We start from the raw sequence: 19,670 nt of genomic DNA on the forward strand, positions 1-19,670 counted from the left end.
TATAATTTATGAAGTATGAAACAAACTTTATTTTCTCATAAGTATGTAGCCCATTGCCTAAGTTTAGTGGCCCATGTTTTGGGTGAATAATAAATATTTAAAAAGTATTAAATCAGTATTATTTTCTATTTGCCTTTTGGTGATGTTTTTCATGTAGACTTTTGTTGAAATTTTTTATTTGAAGTTTTATTGAATGTTCTGAAAATATGTATGTTTTACTGTTGATTTTAGTTACAGTTTGGCTGATTTCATTTTCACTGTTTTCTGAGGTGGGATAAATGAATCATCTTTGTCTCAACACTAGCATGAATCTTTTGAATAAAGCACACACACACACACACACACACACACACACACACACACAAAAGATGTATCCATTTGGGCTGGGGTTATGGCTCAGTGGTAGAGCACTTGCCTCACAGGATAGGCACCGGGTTATATCCTCATCACCACATGAAATGAATAATAAATGATATAAAGGTTTAAAAAAGATGTATCCATGTATCATCCAGATTTATACTACTCAGAGTAGCCTGAAGTTTGTTTGTTTTTTTTTTTTTAAATGGGTTCTCAGGTCCCACTTAGCATTTTTTTTTATTTTTATTTTTTAATTAAAATGGAAAGATTATTTATTTATTATTTCTTTTGGACTACCCCTAAGTCCAGCCTTACCTAAAAGCCACCAGTCCTCATAGACTGCACTGTCAGTTACCCATTTATATCTCTCAACTCCAGATTCATTCAGTATCTACTCTATGAAATTGACCTGGATGCTGTAAATATTTTTTCTTTGCCAATTGGTACAATGTTAAACTTTGTCAATAGTGGGTGCTGGAGAGACACTACAGGAGAAGAACTTTCCCAGTGCACCTTAAGCAGACTCCTGCTGCACACACTGCTTCCCAAAACCCAAGTCCTGCACTACCAGATTCTATTAAGTGTTCAGAATACGTAAGAACTGCATGCCTGTAATCCCAGCAACTTGGGAGGTTCAAGGCCAGTTTGGGCAACTTGGAAAGACCCTGTCTGAAAACAAAAATAAAAAATGTTGGGGAATGTAGCTCAGTGGTAGAATGCCCCTGGGTTCAATCCCCAGAAGTGGAAAAAAAAAAAAATGGGAGAACTTTTAAAGTTTGGTTAATTTTTGTTACTTTGAACTCAATATTATATAGTCATGTTTCTGCCAGTCGATGAGCATATATTTATTTCACTAGGAAAGAAAAGCAGCCTTCTCCACTCCTCCTTCATCCCTGGTGACTCCTTAGAAACCGTCATACTTCTGAAAATATTTACACAGTCAACCGCTACCACCTTTGATTCAAAGCCAAACCATTCTCTGCAATGCCAGGTGGAAAGTAAAATGTCAACAAAGAGTTCTCAGATGGTATATTTCCCTATGAACCAGCTTTGACAAGTTAAAGGAAAAGCATGCTTTTGATCTGCTAACAAACCATTTCAGATTGTACTTAGAAACAAACAATAAAAAAGTATTCTACCCTCAATAAACTTGCCTCTCCACATTGAAAATTTTAAGCATATCATCACATTCAATTATTTTTGTTCTTTTCCCTGAACTATCGCATAGCTTATGTTATTCTTAGGAGAGTTCTTGAATTCCAATCTCACAGAAGCATAAAAAAAAGTTCTTGAATCCCCATCTCAGTAATAGTATTTGTTTCTTTCTTTTTTATTGCAGAACTGTAAGGAGCACATTATTTTGCTATATGAATTATGTGATTCTTTTATATTCATTAAAATCTTGCCAAAACTGTTAACTGTAATGACTTTCAAGGAGAAAAATGTGGTGGTTAGAGGAGAGGGTAGTGGTAATGGTGCTGGTGGTGATGGGGTGAATGTGGTGGTGGTGATGGTGATTCTGTTGAAGGTGAAGGTAATGGTGATGCTAGTGGAAGTGGTAGAGGTGGTGATGGTAGTAGAGATGCTGGTGTTGGTGATGGAGGTAGTTGTTGCTTGCTTTTCATTCTATACTCTGTACCTTCTTAATTTTATATCCTATGCATGTATTGTATATTCAAATTGGTGTGCTTTTAATAGTTCAATGTACTTTAATAGCAAACTTATAGAAACATCAGAGAAGAAAGACAGTATTAAAAATACATACTTTCTTGTAGAACTCAAAAGGATATAGTGCATGCATGAAATTTATACTATGATTAAAATGTTACAAACACCATTTATCTGCCACCAATAGGAGATCTTCTATCTTTTCTGTTTTGCAGTGCTGGAGATCAAACTCCTGGCCTTGTGCATTCTGTCTACAGTCTTCCAATGAGCTGCATCCATAGCCCCAAGGTTCCCTTAGTTTTAAAATCCAAATACTGCTGGGTGTGGTGGTGTACATCTGTAATCTCAGTGGCTTGGGAGGCTGAGGCCTCAGCAACTTAGCAAGACCCTTTCTAAAATAAAAAATAAAAAGGACTGTGGATGTAGCTCAGTGGTTCAGCACTATTGAGTTCAATCTCCAGTATCAAAAAAAAAAAATTAACAGGTTTATTTATAATTGTTATGAGGTTAAGTTGCTGAAACTTGTTCACAGAAACACTTTGCCTTGCCTCAGTACTTTACACCATCACATTTATATTAAAAATTCACATACACGTGAAAGTGGAAAAACTTCCAGTACCTGATTTGTGGGTATTTTTTCATTTGCAATCACATACTTGGGTACCTTTTGACTCTACTGGGAAAAATATTAACCATTCAGAACTACCAATAACAGGAAGAAGAGAGAGAATTTTTTGAGAATTAAATACTTTCCATCATAGTGGATTCTTTTGTTGTCATTCTTAAGTTTATTTTTTTCTTCTTTCACTTAATTGTCTGTTGCAGTGGTTTCTTAAACATACTCTTCACCTATGCAATCCACTAGCTGAATGTCTTTATGACATACTTGACATGAACAACTCCAAGTTGGTGTCTTCAAAAAAATAAATAAATAAATAAATAAGCCAGCCACATAGACCTCACTTCTTGCTTCCAGGAAGCTGCATATGAAGTGGATGTTATAGAATTTCATAGGCCCGTCTTTTTTTTTTTTTTTTTTTTTTTTTTTTTTTTTTTACAGTGCTAGGGATTGAAAACTGGGCCTTGTACATGCTAGGCAAGTGCTGTACTATCGAGCACCCCCCTCACCTCCCTTTGCCCCATTCTCCACACCCAGCCTCTAGGCCCACCTTTGATGTCTCACTGTTTCATTTCTGCCAAATTCTATTCATCACACTTCAAGGCCAGACCAAGTTTCTGGGGAGGGGAAATGAGCTACTTCTCCAAACAGGAGTACCAAGGTGGCTGGGGGCATGTTTTAAATCTACCACAATGTCTTTTATTTATCTACTGACAACTTTCCAACTGAAATCACCCCTTGTATACTTTGAATTTTTCTTTTCTAAATCTAGTTGTAGTCCATGATAAAAACAAGATAGCAGACTAGAAAAATTTACTGGGTAAATGTGTTATTTTACATAGTGTGCAGGGGAAAAAAAATGAGAGACCCTAAAATTTCATATCTTCATTGTGAAAAGGAGAAAGGAAGCACCAGTAATTTTGAAGACAACCTGAGGTAATCAAATATGTAATTCCTTTTGGTAACATCTATATTTTTTGCCATGGCCATCACATGGAAATGGTACTGTGAATTTGAGAGAACACAGGATAGAAAGCTCTTGTTGAAGTTGAAAAATGGTTAATTTCACAATCTGTAAATCCCCCCTTACAAGGGGGGATGTTTTTTGAACAGGATTGAAAGTTCATTTCCAAAATCTGAGAAGTATTCATTCATTATTGTGAAAAGATTCCAATGCCCTGAAGGTTTTTATTCCCTTTTTTCTTGGAAATTTTTATCATAGATCTTTCTCCTCTATCATCACAACATCAAATATATATACATTAAAACACTTCTATTTTATTTATTTATGTATTGGTGTTTTGTTTTTGTTTTTTGATACTGGGGCATCCAGGGGCATTTTACCACTGAGCTACATCCCTAATCCTTATTTTTCATTTCAGACAGGGTCCCACTAAGTTGCTGAGATTTGCCTCAGTTGCTGAAGTTGTGATCCTTCTGTCTCAGCCTCCAGAGTTGCTGGGATTACAGGCAAGCACCAGCACACTTGGATTATTTCTCCTTCTTTGTTTTTTAACATACAAAAAGGCACTTGACTTTAATTAAGCCTAAGAGAAATGCAAATTAAATTCATGATATTACTACTACATATCCTTATTTATTTATTTATTTATTTATTTATTTGTGTGTGTGTGTGTATGTGTGTGTGTGCACGCGCGTGCGCTCACCAGGGATGAACTCAAAGGCACCTATTTTTTATTTTGAGATAAGATCTCACTAGGTTGTTTACAACCTTGTGAAATTGCTGAGGCTGGCTTTAAATCTGTGATCCTCCTGCCTCAGCCTCCTGAGCCGCTGGGATTACAGGTGTGTACCACCACATCTGGCTGCTGCCTTGGTTCTTCAAGGGATGTGCTCTGAAGATAGCTACCGTTAATGAGGTATGGGATGAAGGGAGTGCCATGCAAGCAGGTGGCCTTGCCTCTGACCTTCAATAGATTGGGCAGGGACTGGTGAGGAGTCCCAGTAGGGATGCAGAGTGGGAACTGTCCTTTGGTCTTGGGGATGACCAGGGCGGATTTGAGGTGACAAGGATCCAGCATGACTGTTCAAATTTCTATTCTTTTGGGAGGCAGTTCCACATTGTTTCTCTCCAAGCCACTCCCAGGAGCTACTGGAGCTGATCTGGTGAGTTCCTGGGGTCCAGCCAGCTTTCTTTGGGGAGGGTCTCTGTGTTGGGAAATAACAGCCTGAGACCATGTGCTAAAGACAGTAGTTCCAGGATGAAGGCCTTCGTTGAGGTTGTTTCTCCATATTTTCCTGTGCAATTTTCTTTTCTGCAGAGAACTAGTCCTTACTCCATGGTGCTGGAATTCAGGGGAGTTAGAAAGACCCCCTGTGTAGAAATGTATTGGCTCTTCTCTGCTTCTGATGGTGGCTCTTATTTTCTTTCTTTTCTAAGTGGGTAAGAAGTTTGAATTCTCCTGTTGTATAATTCTATGTTCTCTTTTTCTCCCTCTGTCTTATTTTTCTTTAGTGAAACATACATTCAAAGGAAGCACCAAAAAGCATCAACTTTCCAAATTAGCACAGCTTATTTACCAAATACTTTTGTGACTGAAGAAGTGGGTAGAGTGCAATGATTATGCCTCACCGAACAAGCAAATCCAATTCCATAAAGCAGAGAGCAAACCAATGTAAGTACAGTATTCTCCTATGCCTAGCATGGGAACTGAGGGAGACAAACTAGCTTCCCAATGTTGACATTCTGTTTCCATTTCTAATCTCAAATGCCAGTAAAGATAAATAGAAAGAGAGAGAGGAGAGAGAGAGAGAGAGAGAGAGAGAGAGAGAGAGAGAGAGAGAGAGAGAGAGAGAGAGAGAAAGAAAGAAAGAAAGAAAGAAAGAAAGAAAGAAAGAAAGAAAGAAAGAAAGAAAGAAAGAAAGAAAGAAAGAAATTGCATGCCACCTGGTGGATAAATAAGGAATGGAATTCGTGTACACTGGTTGGTTTTTTGGGTGGTGGTGGTGAAAATCTAACACTGTATTTTTGTTTTTGTTTCCTATTAACAAGTAAACAAAACAACAAAAACAAACCCACAAAAAATCAGAGAGAACAATGGGTACTCAAATATTTTAGAGTATAGATTAAAAACAGCATTGGTAATTAATCATGCCACCCTTGATTTAGAGTGTACCGTACTGAAGCAGCTCAATGAATAGATAATTTTTTTTTTCAATTCTGACTTTTCAGAGGAGCTGGAGCTGAAGTTCAATGATCAGAGGTGAATGATTTAACCAATCACGTTTCACGTCAATGAAACCTCGACAAACACCCCTAAAAGATGACGTTCAGAGTGCTTGCAGGTGGCAATCGCTGACTTCCTTCTGTCTCCCTGAATTGAAGGTGTTGCTCAATCTGGTGGAGTGTGAAGAAGTCCAAGGGGCTTTTTCAAAATTCTTGTCCTGTTTGGACTAAGAAAGCCAGAAGACAGTAGAAAGAGCGCCAGAAAGAAGCCGCAAGCCCAGAGAGACCATGAGCAAACACCTTAAGGTGTTAGAATCAGCCACAGCTTGATCTGTGGTGGAATTAAAGAGATTCCTATGGGGTCACGTGTGGAAGCATTTGTTGGTGGAAATCTGACTATTAGGAAGCATGAAGACACCTCATCTTTCGACGCCTTCTCTCCTACACAGGGAATGTGAACCAGAAAAATCACAGGGACTTAGGTTGGTTTCGTAAGATTCACTTTTCCACTAAAAACCCCAAAAAACTAAAACAACAACAAAACCAACACCAAAACCAACACTCACTTTCTATCCAAACAAGATATCACTGGATATAATTCTCTGGAAATCATTTCACAATTCCCATTGCTACGCCAAATGCTCCTAAAGTAGATGGCTCTTCCTCGCCCGAGAGCACTGGTAAAGGAATTTCATTATATTTGGCAAAGAAAGTTAGACACATCCTTTTTAGGTGAAAGAGGGCTTGACCAAGCCATATTAGCCCAACTCCTCACACAGTCTGTAAGCCAAGTAAAAAATTCAAACCAACATCAACAAAAATTCTGACTTTTCAGACCAGATATTGGCTTCCAGGCCTGGCCTAATGTCAGGATCTGATCTTCCAGGTTATTATTAACATCTCATATGGTTAGGTGATAAAATTTGGTTTGTATTCTAAAGAGGTATAAAATCTATTTGTATCATTGTCAACCTTCCAGGTGAGGTGTATTTACTAAGTTATCAGCTAAGTAAATATTTCATAATGGGTTAGTATGAAACAGCTGCATATAGGAGACCTTGGATCTCCCAGAAAGGATGATTAGAAGCCCACCATCAAACAGCTAGATGGCTCCTCACCATCTTATAGATTACTTATGTCCTTTTGGGTCTAGCAAGTCAATCACAGTCCTCTTTTCTTCAAAATAATAGTATCAGGTCTGGTTAGTCATTTTCAGTCTGTGTACTTCACTGGCTTCCAAAACTGTTTAATCCAAATTTCATTAAAATATATTTTCTGAATTTAGCTTTTACAACATCGTTTATAAAATATACTTCCTGGACAGTGCATACAGTGACATGAACCAAGTTTGAATATAGTAGAGACTATTGAGGCAATCAGTTCACACACATAAACAAATGTAAATATATCTGTGTGTGTGTGTGTGTGTGTGTGTGTGTGTATAAAATAAATGAGATAGTGTATGAAAAACACTTAACAAATTGCCTGGATGTTAAGTGATAACTCTTGATAACTTATGATTGTTGTTGTCTTTGTTATAATCATCACTGTAGGGGAGGCACAGCAGAGTTTTACCTCCTATTTAGGGTTTCTTTTGTGCAGGGCCTAAGAATTAAACTGACCTAAGACAGGGCTAGGAATGTAACACAGTGGTAGAGTGTGTAGCATTTGTTTGCTCTCAGTACCACTTTAAAAAAAAAAAACTGACACAAGAGATTAATTGGAGAAAAGCATACAAATGTATTTTAATGTAAATTTTACATAATCCAGGAGACTTTGTAGAGAAATGAAGATCCAAAGAGGCAGTGAAATTCCGTTCCTTAGACCCTGAATTGGTAGGGGGGCTTAAAAGATGATTTTGTTATGGTTTGTGAAATGTCCCCCAAAAGCTCATGTGTAAGACAATGCAAGAAAGATCAGAGGTGAAATGATTGGGTTATGAGAGCTTTAACCTAATTGGTGCATTAATCCACTTGTGTGGATTAACTGGGTTGTGACTATAGGTAGGTGGGTTGAGGCTAGAGGATGTGTGTCACTGGTGTATATATATTTTTTAAGAGGTTTTCATACATCATCTCATTTTTTTCCCAAATACTGTTAATATCCACAACTTATTGATAAGGGCACTGAGATTCAGGTTGAGTATTTCACTCAAGGTTATCAGCTAGTCAACCAAGGCCTGTATTCAACCCTAGTTTACCTAGCTTTAGCACCTTAACTACTGTCTATACTAAACACCTTTTCTGTGAGTTCTACTCTTTGCAGTCTTCCAAGTATTTTGTACCGATTCTGTTGGAGTACAGTGTTGGTGCTGTAATCAGTCTTACCAGGCATTCTCCCCACTAGGCTAGGCCTCTGAAGACCTGGACTTTGACTTACTCACCTTTCCCCTAGCACCTTATGCTGTGCTTGGCACACCCTGGACCCTTTGTTCTTTCTACAAATATTTATGGAGTGTTTACTTCAGATCAGGTACTATGCCAAAGTTAGGGATATAAAACATTTTGGTAAGAAATCCCTCTTCATACCTATATAAACAGAAAGTAATTTTAAATGGGGCTTAAAATTGTAATCTCAGCGATGGGGGAGGATCTCAAGTTCAAGGTCAGACTCAGCAATTTGGTGAGACCTGCATCTCAAAATAAAAAATAAAAACGACTGGGGATGTAACTTAGTGGTAAAGTGCACCTGGGTTCAATCCCCAGGACCAAAAAGACACAGAGACAAAAAGAGAAAATAACAGGTAAGAATTATTTAACATTATAAATATGCAAGATAGAAAGAAAGTGGCTATAAAATCTGGGAAGAATTTCTTATAAATTAATAAAGAAAAATAGAAGATTAAAACTTCTTGAGAGGATGAACTGTTACAGCCTTGCATCACGTGTGTCTCCTGAGTGAGCCTTTTTCTACTCCCCCCGCCCCAGCTTACAGTGCCAAAGGTCAAAAAGCCAATCAAGCCTTTTTCAAGCTTATTAAGTTCTCAAGGAGACACCCTAGAGGGGAAGTGGGTGGGCAGGCAGCGCATCTCTAATCAGAAAACCAAAATTGGGTTGTGGTTATATTCCAGTTCCCTCTGGGGCGACAGCTCGGACAAGGACCTACTTCCCTGGATCTTACATCCAGACTTAGGTCAGTAGTCTCGGGGGAGGAGAGCCGCTTCAGGTGGGGTAATCTCTGAGCTGAAATTGGGGAGCTTTAATATGTTTAAAGAGCAAATGGAATGACGACCAACGATCAGCCCAGCGGTTGCCAAGGAGCTAAAGAAGATCTCGCTTTGACGTCAGAATTCTAAGGAAAAGAAGGAAGGGGAAGGAGACACCGACGGCTGTTGGGGAACGGTGCTTCCTAGCCCCTAGGGCTGAAGGAAAGGACCCCGAATCCGTTTTCGCATTCAGTGGCTGGTAGAAGACCCAGGAGGACCGAGGTCGGCCGGACCCCGGCTGGGGGCGGAGCCACAGCGGGAGAGGCGGGGCTACAGCGGAAAAGGACTACGGAAGCCGAGCAGGCACCGGTTGTTCCGCCGCGGAAGTGTCCGTACGCCGGCTGTGGGAAGGCAGCCAGAGACCTCTCGCGATCCGGCAGTCTCCAGTGCGCTCTTGGCCACAGCCGACCTTCTGCTGTTGCCGCAGCTCCCGTAGCGAAGACGCGCTTCCTGAGTTGTGCAGCAACTTCTGTTGGGCAGTGGTGTGAGAGACCTGCCGCCGCGTGTCGTCGGTGCCTCCCTGTGTTTGGTGTGCGCACCTAGCGGGTAGAGCACTTGCCCCGGCTGGTCCGGGGCTCCAGGCATTGTACCCACGGCGACTCCGCCTGACGCGCGGACTGGCCTGCAGCCCGCGTCCCCGGCGGACGGCGTCATGAGAAGCCTGCCGTACTTCTGCCGGGGCCAAGTAGTGCGGGGCTTCGGCCGCGGCTCCAAGCAGCTGGGCATCCCCACAGGTAAGCCCGCGGCGGCGCGGAGCCCCGGGACCGGGTCACGTAGGGGGCGAGGACGTCAGCCCGGGGACTTGCGACCCGGTTGTGGGGCCACCGTGCCGCAGGCGGAGGTGACCTCCTGTCAGCATCGTTCCCTCTGTTGGGGCCGAGGATCTTTCTCTGTGGGAGCTCCTCCCTGCCCCTGGCTCTGATCTCCCTGGCGACCCGGTGGTGACAGGAAGCTTAGCGGAATCACAGGATCCCCCTTTCCCGGTCCAGCCAGGATGGTTAGCCAAGCATGGCGGTTACCTTGCCCATTAAAACCTAATGTGGCCGAATTCTCAAGCCGACCTTAAAGTTCTTTTCTTGGAATCTGTTAGTGTCCCAGTGATAACACAGGTAGTTGGAGAAGACCAACTTTTGGGTTTGGTCTGTCTTCAGGAGTTTTAGTAATCAAGACTTGATCCTTTAATTCATCCTTAAAAATACACAGCAGGGGCCATGTGACTCAGTGGTAATGCACCGCCGAGTTCAATCCCCAGTTTAAACCCACCCCCGCGCCAAAAATTGCAGCTACTCCTGAAAACTATGCAGTACTACTGGGTGTCGAAAACTACACAGCAGGGTTGCCCTTTGAACTGTTCAATCATTCTCTTTAGGCTGGGTATTTAAAATAAGAATCTTTTGAAGTGATTCAAACCCTACTTGGAAAGAACAAATCTTTTTTAAAAAAAAAAAAAAGCCACCGGTTTTTTGAATATTAAGATAGAGGAACCTCTCTTTGTTGTTCAAGGCTGGACCTGAACTTCTGGGTTCAAGGAATCTATCTTCCTGCCTCAGCCCCTTGAGTAGTTGGGCCTACATGTGCCAGTAACTGGGTAACTGCGTGGCCTCATTCCATCTGGTTATATCTTTCTTTTTTTTTTTTTTTCCATCCAGAGACTGGTTTTTTGGTTTTGCTTTTTTTTTTTTTTTTTTTGAGAAGTTTATATACTTGCCTTATATCTTATTCCATACCTGTTCACCTGAAGAGAAAGAACTCCAACTCAGAATATGGGAGGATGAGATAGATAGTCGGAGCCCTGGCAATCTACTGAGCGCAGTGATTTAGAATAGTGCTGCATGTGATTTTTACAAATGTTTTATGTGAAACTTGTAACACTAAGAATATTTACTTTTGTTGTTTAGCCAATTTTCCTGAACAAATAGTAGATAATCTTCCAGCTGACGTATCCACTGGCATTTATTATGGTTGGGCCAGTGTTGGAAGTGGAGATGTTCATAAGATGGTGGTAAGCATAGGATGGAACCCATACTACAAGAATATGAAAAAGTCTATGGTAAGAATCTTATTTTCCTGTTACTGAAATGGGATTATGATTTAGAGTGATATGTGGTTTTAGATGCACACAGAACTTACCAGTGGTAAACATAACTTGATACAAATAATAGAGTTTGAGGCAGCATGCTTGAAGAATTTAAAAGCAGAGTATTGGCTGTTTTGTTTGTTTGGGTTTTGTTGTTTGTTTGTTTGCAGTACTGGGTATTGAACCCAGTGGTGCTCTACCACTGAGATATATCCCCAGTCCTCATATTTTCTGAGACAGGGTCTTGTTAAGTTGCTGATGTTGGCCTTCAACTTGCTATCCTCCTGTCTTTTCTTCCAGAGGCTGACTTTCATCACTATGCCCAACTAGTTACTATTTGAATAGAATATCTTTTTCCATCCTTTTACTTTCAATCTGTGCCTTTGGATTTAAAGTGAGTCTCTTATAGGTAGTAAATGGTGGGATCATGTTTTCAATCCATTTTGCCAATTTCTGCCAATTAGAGACCTTAATCCATTTTCATTTAACTAATAAAATTAAATGAAGACAATTTTGCTTTTTGTTTTCTATATGACTTGTAAATTTTTTGTTCATTTCCTTTGTTATTTAGTTGACTAAGCATTTGACTTTTTATAGTGACTCTCTTTTCATTTCCTTTTGAGTATTTTCTATAGATATTTCCTTTGTAATTACCATGGGAATTACATTTAGCATTCTGAAATTTGAGAAGTCTACTTTGAGTTCATACCAAGTTTAGTAGTGTACAGAACCCACAAATTACATCTTTTTATACACTGGGTACCAAGTAACAGATTAATTTTTTATGCATTTATTTATTAAATCATACAGAAAGTGGTGTTAAAAAACATTATAATGCTACCTTTTAAATGCTCGTGTAAGTACATTTACAGTAGATAAGTGAGTTATTTAAAAGCATGTTTCATAAAATTGAGCTTGCCATAGTTTATGTAGTTCAAAGTGTAATTACTTGATTACCCTGTTAATATAGAAATGCTTACTACAGGGATGATGCAAATTGATGCTTTCTTTCTCTTATTGTGTTGCTAAGTATGAAACCCAGGGCCTTTAAATAGGACCAACACAGTTTATATGTTTTTATTTGTTAGATTTTGTTGAATCTTTCTTTTTTGTATATGCTGGAAAGTAAAGGGCTACATCCCCTTTTTATTTTCTTTATTTTTTATTTTTTGGTGTAGATAGACACAACACAATGCATTTTATTTTTATGTGGTGCTGAGGATCGAACCTGGGTCCCGCCTGTGGGGCTAGGCGAGTGCTCTACCCCTGAGCCACAATCCCAGCCCTTTATTTTCTTTATTTTGAGACAGGGTCTTGCTCAATTGCAAGAGGTGGCCTCAAATTTGTGAGCCTGCCTCGTGAGTAGTTAGGATTATAGGCATGTGCCACTGTACCCCACTTGGCTGAATCTTTTGTCAGCTCAAGTATGTGGCAAAAACAGATTTATAGAGATCTAAATTGTAATTGTTCCTTTTTTTTTTTTTTTGGTACCTGGGGATTGAATCCAAAAATGCTTTACCACTTAGCTATATCCTTAGCCTTTTGTTTTTTATTTTGAGGCAGGGTTTTCTTTTTATTTGGTGGAGGGTAGTGATAATTGAACTCAGGGGCACTCAACCACTAAGCCACATCCCCAGCCCTGTTTTGTATTTTATTTAGGGACAGGGTCTCACTGAGTTGTTTAGTGCCTTGATTTTGCTGAGGCTGGTTTTGAACTTGCAATCTTCCTGTGAGGCAGGGTTTTACTAAGCTGCTTAGAGCTTTGTTAAGTTACTGAGGCTGGCCTTGAACTTGAGATACTCCTGTCTCAGTCTCTGAGTCACTGTGATTACAGGCGTGTGCCACCATGTCTGGCAATTTTTAACTTTGAAGAGTTACTAAAAAAGAAGTGTGTCACAGTTGAAAAACCACTGTTGGTACAAGCAATAATAATAACCCAGAACTTAGTAGAATTTACTCAGTGGAATAGTGCAAATTATTTGTTGGAAGAGATAAGGTAAAGAATTGCTAAATGAAAACAACAGTTTTCCACTGAATAAGGAAGGAAAAGAAAGGCAGGGGAACCTATCCCATGATGAATTACACAGGTAATGGAACTATTACTATTGAACTACTTAAGGAATGCCTTGGAAATCCTTTAATAATTAGGAGAAACTCAGTTTTCAGTAATAAGATGTTCCTACAATTCAGGGAGTGTGTGTGTGTTTCTTTGATGGTAACAGATACCTACTCAAGTTCCTACTCAAGTCCTTTGCCCTTATTTAAAAAAAAAGATGTGTAAACTTTTGTCATAAAGAAGTTCTTGGTATATTCCAGATCCAATTCCTTTATTGGAATTATGTGTTACAAGTTTCTTCTGTGTTGCTTTTTTATTATTATTTTTTAAAAATAAACTCACTGGTGTCTTCAAGAACAAAAGTTCTTAATATAATCATTTAATCATTTTTCATTTATGGTTGGTTAGCGCTTTTAAATATCCACTTAAGAAATCTTTGCCTACACCAAAATCATGAAGAAAGTTTGTTTTCTTCTAAAAGCTTAAGTGACTTACTTGTTTCATTAAATTGATTTTTGAGTATGCTGTACAGTAGGGGTCAAAATTATTATTTTTTTCCTTAAATGAATATGAAATTGACCCAGCCTATCTATTGAAAATGCCATCCTTTTCTGATAATACTACAGTGTCTCCTTGTGATATATAAAATGGTTTTATGTGAGAGTCTTAAAAAAAAAATTCATACATACTGATCTGCTTGTTTATCTTTGAACCATTAACACTGAGGCTTAATTTACATAGCATTATAATAGGTCTTGATATCTGTTGTATGAGTTCTTCAGTCTTGTTTTCAGGATTTTTTAAAATAATTTTGGCGTTTCTATTCAAGTTTTAGAATAGATTGTCAGTTTCTACCATTCAAAAAACCCCACTATAATTTTTATTGAGATAGAATTGAATCTGTAGATCATTTTAGAGTAGATCCATTTATGGAAGATTAATGTTCTAATCCATTCCATCCTGCAAGTACCCTAAATCTTTCAGTTAGCATTTTGTCCCCATATATAAAGGACAGTTATACAGAAGATATGGAACAGAGAGTGAATTATGAAATTAATTTATTTATTTTGCTCTTATCATTAAGCTTTTTTTCCCCCTTTCTTTTTTTGGTGCTGGGTATTGAACCAAGGAATACTTAACCACTGAACCACCATTCCAGCCCAATTTTGTATTTTATTTAGAGACAGGGTCTCATAGGTCTTGCTTAGAGCCTTGCTAAGTTACTGAGGCCGACTTTGAACTTGCAATCCTCCTGTCTCAGCCTCCTGAGCCTCTGGGATTACTGGTGTGTGCCACTGCACCCATCTTAATTTTATTTCGGGATAGGGTCTCACTAAGTTGCTTAGGCTGGCCTTGAACTTGTAGTCCTCTTGCCTCAGCCTCCCAAGTCACTGGGATTACATAGGTGTGTGCTACCACACCCAATTTAAGGAGTCTTTTTGGAATATGCTTATAAAAGAGAAAATATACAAAGTGACTTCCCTGTAATTAGAGAGAATAGGGAAGAATAGTACAACCATCCCTGCATCTTTATTATTCCCATTTTAATGATCTCAAAGGATCATGACCATCTCCTCCCAAGAAAATTAAAAGATTATGAAAAATATGTTTTATTTTTTGAGAGGAAATAAAATTTTCCTTAATCTAAAAGGTTCAATGATTTTTTTTGTTATTGTTGTTTGGTCTGAATCATTTAAAATGTACTCTTTTTATTGTTTTTATTACTCAGAATGAGGTAAGTGTAGTTTTCGATTTGTGATATTTTAGTTTAAACGATCACTCCATAGATTAGATTCTAGGGTCATATGCTTCAAGGTGGATGTTTCTAGCTAGTTTTCACTTATATATTGCAATTTCTAATGCTCCCATCCTAGTCCAGCCTCAGCTGTTTTTTTTTTCTTCCCTTCTCCCTCCTCTTCTACTCCCTCTTTCCTCTCCTTCCTCTTCTTCCTCTACTTTCTTTTTTTTTAAAGAGAGAGAGTGAGAGAGGAGAGAGAGAGAGAGAATTTTTAATATTTTATTTATTTTTTTTTTAGTTCTCGGCAGACACAACATCTTTGTATGTGGTGCTGAGGATCGAACCCAGGCCACACGCATGTCAGGCGAGCGCGCTACCGCTTAAGCCACATCCCCAGCCCCCTTCCTCTACTTTCTTTATTATTGCTATATTGGGTTTTAAACGCAGGGGTGTTCTACCACTGACCTACACCCCCGGTTCTTTTCTTTTCCCTCCCTCCCTCCCTCCCTTCCTTCTTTCCTTCCATCCCTTTCTCCCTCCCAGTCTCCCCAGCCCTTTTAAAATTTTGGTACAGGGTCTTCCTGAGTTGTTGAGGCTGGCTTCAAATTTTCAATCCTCTTCCCTCAGCTTTAATATAAAGAAACTTCAATTTAATGATTAAAATATGATAGATGAATAATAAGCTTTTTGAAAAATTCCTCATTCATACCAAAAATTTATGTGTCAGTCAGCTTTCCATTGCTTTCCTTCACCATTTTAAGCATCAGATTTTACCAGTATGTGATAGAACATATCTGCTACCTCACTTAAGTTTATGCGTAAGTTTGGGACAGTAACATGAGTGATGGAAAAAATGTCTTTAAATTTTAATGAGGACTGATTGCTTCTTTTAAATTAACTCACTGTAAATAAAAAGGTAAATTTCAGATTTCAAGAAGTCTGTAATCTGAAATCTTTTCAACATTTTTGACTATAGGAAACTCACATCATCCATACCTTTGAAGAGGACTTCTATGGGGAAATCCTCAATGTTGCCATTGTTGGCTACCTCAGACCAGAAAAGAACTTTGATTCTTTAGGTAAGTTCTTGTCTTGATCTCCTTAAATATTACTACTGCTGCTATAGGTACTACTAGTAGCATTGGTGGCAGTATGTATATTATTGAGAGTTTATTAATTGCCCCGCACTGTTAAAGTGTCTTACATGAGTTACTTTCTTTATCCCCTAAGATAACCCTATGAAGAATTATTTTGCCCATGTGATAGTTGGGGAAATTGGCAGTTTGCATATATAGTCACTGTCCTAGTCTGTTTTCTGTTACTGTAGAAGAGTATCAAACTTGGTAATTTATAAAGAGTAGATGTTTATTTAGCTCTAGAAATGGGAAGTCCCAGAGCATTATGCAGGCATCTGGTCAGCATGTGGTGAGTGCCTTCTTGCTGCACCAGTGGAAGGGCATCACATAGTAAGACAACAACAGTGCTAGAGAGAGATCACTTTTGTAACAGCCCCTTGATAACCCATGAATCATGAGGCATGGCAGTGCCCTCCTGTAACTGTAGTGTCTCAGGATGCTGAGGCAGGAGAATTACAAATTCACGGCTAGCCCCAGCAACTTAGTGAGACCCTATCTCAAAAACTAAAAAGGGGGCTGAGATGTAACTCAGTTACATAGTTAGTGATGGAGCCTAGATTAAAAGCCAGCAGACTGACTGCTTCTCTAATAGTATGAGGTTAATGAAATCTTTGATAAGTATAAGAAACAGTGAAGCAATGAACATTTGTTTCAGGTGTTATGAGGTGTCTTATTAATAGAATGTGGTAGTTTTAACCCTGTTGTAAAGTTTGTTTTACAGGTGTAAATGTCAAAGAGAACAGATCATGAATATTTGTTTCTTGTGTTTGGAATTTGCAGTGTATATTTGTGACTGTACCTTTCTCTTAAAAAATTGCAGTATTACTTAAGTCTAGGGAAGGGAAAAAACATTTATTAGATTCTATCCTGTGTCAGAGATATGACCAGCTTGTGAGTTGTCAGGAGAGGCTGAGCAAAGAAATAGTAAAGTCTATTAGCAGTTTCTCACTATATTTATTTGCATTCTCTCTACAGAGTCACTTATTTCAGCAATTCAAGGTGATATTGAAGAAGCTAAGAAGCGACTAGATTTACCAGAACATTTGAAACTCAAAGATGACAATTTCTTCCAGGTTTCTAAAAGCAAAATAATGAATGGCCACTGATGAAAAATTATTTATTCATTTCACTGTTTATAATTGTGCAGTCTTGCTTATATTTTAAAAATCAAACATTTTCCTATAGCTGTAAATTAGTTTAAACAATATTAGGTAGTTACCCCATTATGCTTCGGCTGTTCAAACCATCATGCTATCATACTAAAAAGAATCATTTAAAAATAAATATTGTTTTTTATGTAATATGTTGTAATATTTTCTGAATCACTAGAAAGATATTAAGTGTCTTGTAATGGAAATAAAATGTATATAAGCCTGGGTTAAGCAAGTCACTAATTTGGGAGGAGAACTGTAATTCTCATGGTAAAATATAACCATGTATATAGCATATGTTACTAAATAGAAGGCTTATTAAAGTAATGCATTAAACAGAAGTTTGATAATTTACTATGAATGGGAAGAAAATACAGACTGTAACTTTGATATTTTGTGCATCCCTATATATTACAGAGCTGAACACTTGTGAAATTTTGTTTTTCTCATTTCTCTTCTGAGGTCAATTTATTCTGTCTCCATTTCTTGTGTAGTGCTGCCTCAAGTTTAAGTGGCCTAGATTCCCTCTGCTTTTGAGTTTCTCTAGACAGTAAAATGAATGTCTTTCGTTCTATACAATCTGGTTTTTGTGTTGGTCTTTCAAGAGTATATAATTTTGTTTTTCAACATTTTTCTTGACATTGGTTTTCTCTTTAAACAATTTCCAGCATCAGTTTTTTTTTTTTCCATTCAGAATATCTATCCTAAAATTCTGTCCATAAGAGATCGCATTGGTCTGTACCATTCCATTTCATCACTAATCAGGATGATTAGGTGCATATCTGTATTGCATCTTTAGAAAAAACAACAGACTCCATCTTTAGGCATCTTCAGGATATAAGTGAATATGTAGCCGTCCCTTTGTATTTACCAATTTCTTAACACAAAATTTTTATTTTTCTCCCAGGGAAACAAAGAGCCAATTAAACTATGAAATACTTAGAAGGTTATTAATTTTAAATGTGATTATATGTTCCAGAGCAAATCTAAACTGTCTTAGCTGTGTACGCACAATATGCTTTAATGTTAACCTAAAAAGCTACGTTGAGGGAATGGTGTAAATAAAATTTTTATTAAATAATATTCATACTTTGTCTTTTTTCTCCTACCCACTATAACTTTTGGTCACTTGAGTCCTTTTGTTTATATCGGTAGAAAATGGAAATCTTTGGATATTTTGTACACATTACAGGCATAGGTGTTTAACTTAGTGGTGGAGTGCTTATCCAGCATACATGATGCTCTGGTTTGACCTCCAATATCAAATGCACACACACAAAATTAAAATTACAGGTTATTTGTGGCCTCCTCAATATCCTCAGATAGTATACTGCATTATAGTTCAATTTAACAATAGATTGGTGGTGGTGTGGTGTGGGAGGGTAAAGTTTGAAGAAAGTAGAAGGTAATTTTAAAGAAAACTCATGGTACATCATTTTTTCTCATCTACATGAATAAATGATACTTACTGATGGTAATAAACATAAAGTCCATAGAAAAACATCTAAAGCTATTGTAGCAAAGAATACATAGGTAAATCCAGTCAGATTATGTTTCAATTTATTACAATGCTATTTGTGTCTTTTTAATTTTTTTACAAAAATTATATGTGTGTGTGTGTGTATATATGCTGGGAATTGAACCCAGGGCCTTGTGCATGCTAGGCAAGTGCTCTGTGATTGAGCTCCATCCTGAATGTCAGAAATCCCATACTTAAAAAAGGACTCAATTATCACTGGCTTTATGAAACAGTTAAAAACAAACATGGAAAGTATAAAGACAGATTGTTTAGTCTGAACAGTTTGATGCTAGTATGGTCTCCTTTGTGGAAGTTTTTTGATGTTTTATTGTCATCTTATATTTTGTTAAATGCCAATGCTTTTGAAAATCATAGTATTTAGGGGTTAGTTAATTGTCTACATTTTTAAAGGTTTTATATTAAGCATTTATGAATTACAAGAAATTACAGTAGTTGAATTTTGAGTATTGTGGGTATTTTCAGGTGTTGAAATAAATCTTGACTAAGTGATGTTATTCTTTCCCTTTGTCAGCTTGGATAAGTTTCTGATTTGTTGACTGATGGTTACTTTAAGAGGTGTTAAAGGTCATGAATAACCAGGTGGCTATAGAAAACCTGGCAAGCAGTATTTCTACAATCAAGGGGCTTGCCTTTGAGAGCTCTTGTTTTTAATGCCTATAGCACAGTGCCTTGAGTTTATTTGGAGAGTATTCACAAGGCATCTGTTCTTTCAAAAGTCCACTTTCTGACAGTGAGGGTTTCCGTTATATTTTGATGTAAGAAGAGCCAGAGAGGTATAAGTAGGTCTGATTCCCTTGAATAATTGCTCCAAAATAGAGTTCTGTAACCTTCATGACTTGTGCCACCAACCCCGCATACAGTAAACGGAATTTTTTTGCCTACCTCTATTGCATGGAAATGCTTTTTTAATACTCTTCTCCAGAACTCTCAGCTGGG

General features: G+C 38.0%; 1 protein-coding gene across 1 annotated transcript; it reads left to right on the forward strand.

Annotated features, from left to right (window-relative positions):
* The first annotated feature begins 8,817 nt into the window (after positions 1–8,817).
* Positions 8,818–18,277, forward strand: Rfk (riboflavin kinase). The gene is made up of 4 exons (XM_005324114.5): positions 8,818–9,770; positions 10,935–11,086; positions 15,884–15,986; positions 17,019–18,277. The coding sequence occupies exons 1-4, from the start codon at positions 9,689–9,691 to the stop codon at positions 17,147–17,149; spliced, it is 468 nt and encodes a 155-aa protein (XP_005324171.1). The 5' UTR covers positions 8,818–9,688; the 3' UTR covers positions 17,150–18,277.
* The last annotated feature ends 1,393 nt before the right edge of the window (positions 18,278–19,670 follow it).

The sequence above is a fragment of the Ictidomys tridecemlineatus genome, chromosome 4 (genome assembly GCF_052094955.1).
Source record: "Ictidomys tridecemlineatus isolate mIctTri1 chromosome 4, mIctTri1.hap1, whole genome shotgun sequence".
NCBI lineage: Eukaryota > Metazoa > Chordata > Mammalia > Rodentia > Sciuridae > Ictidomys > Ictidomys tridecemlineatus.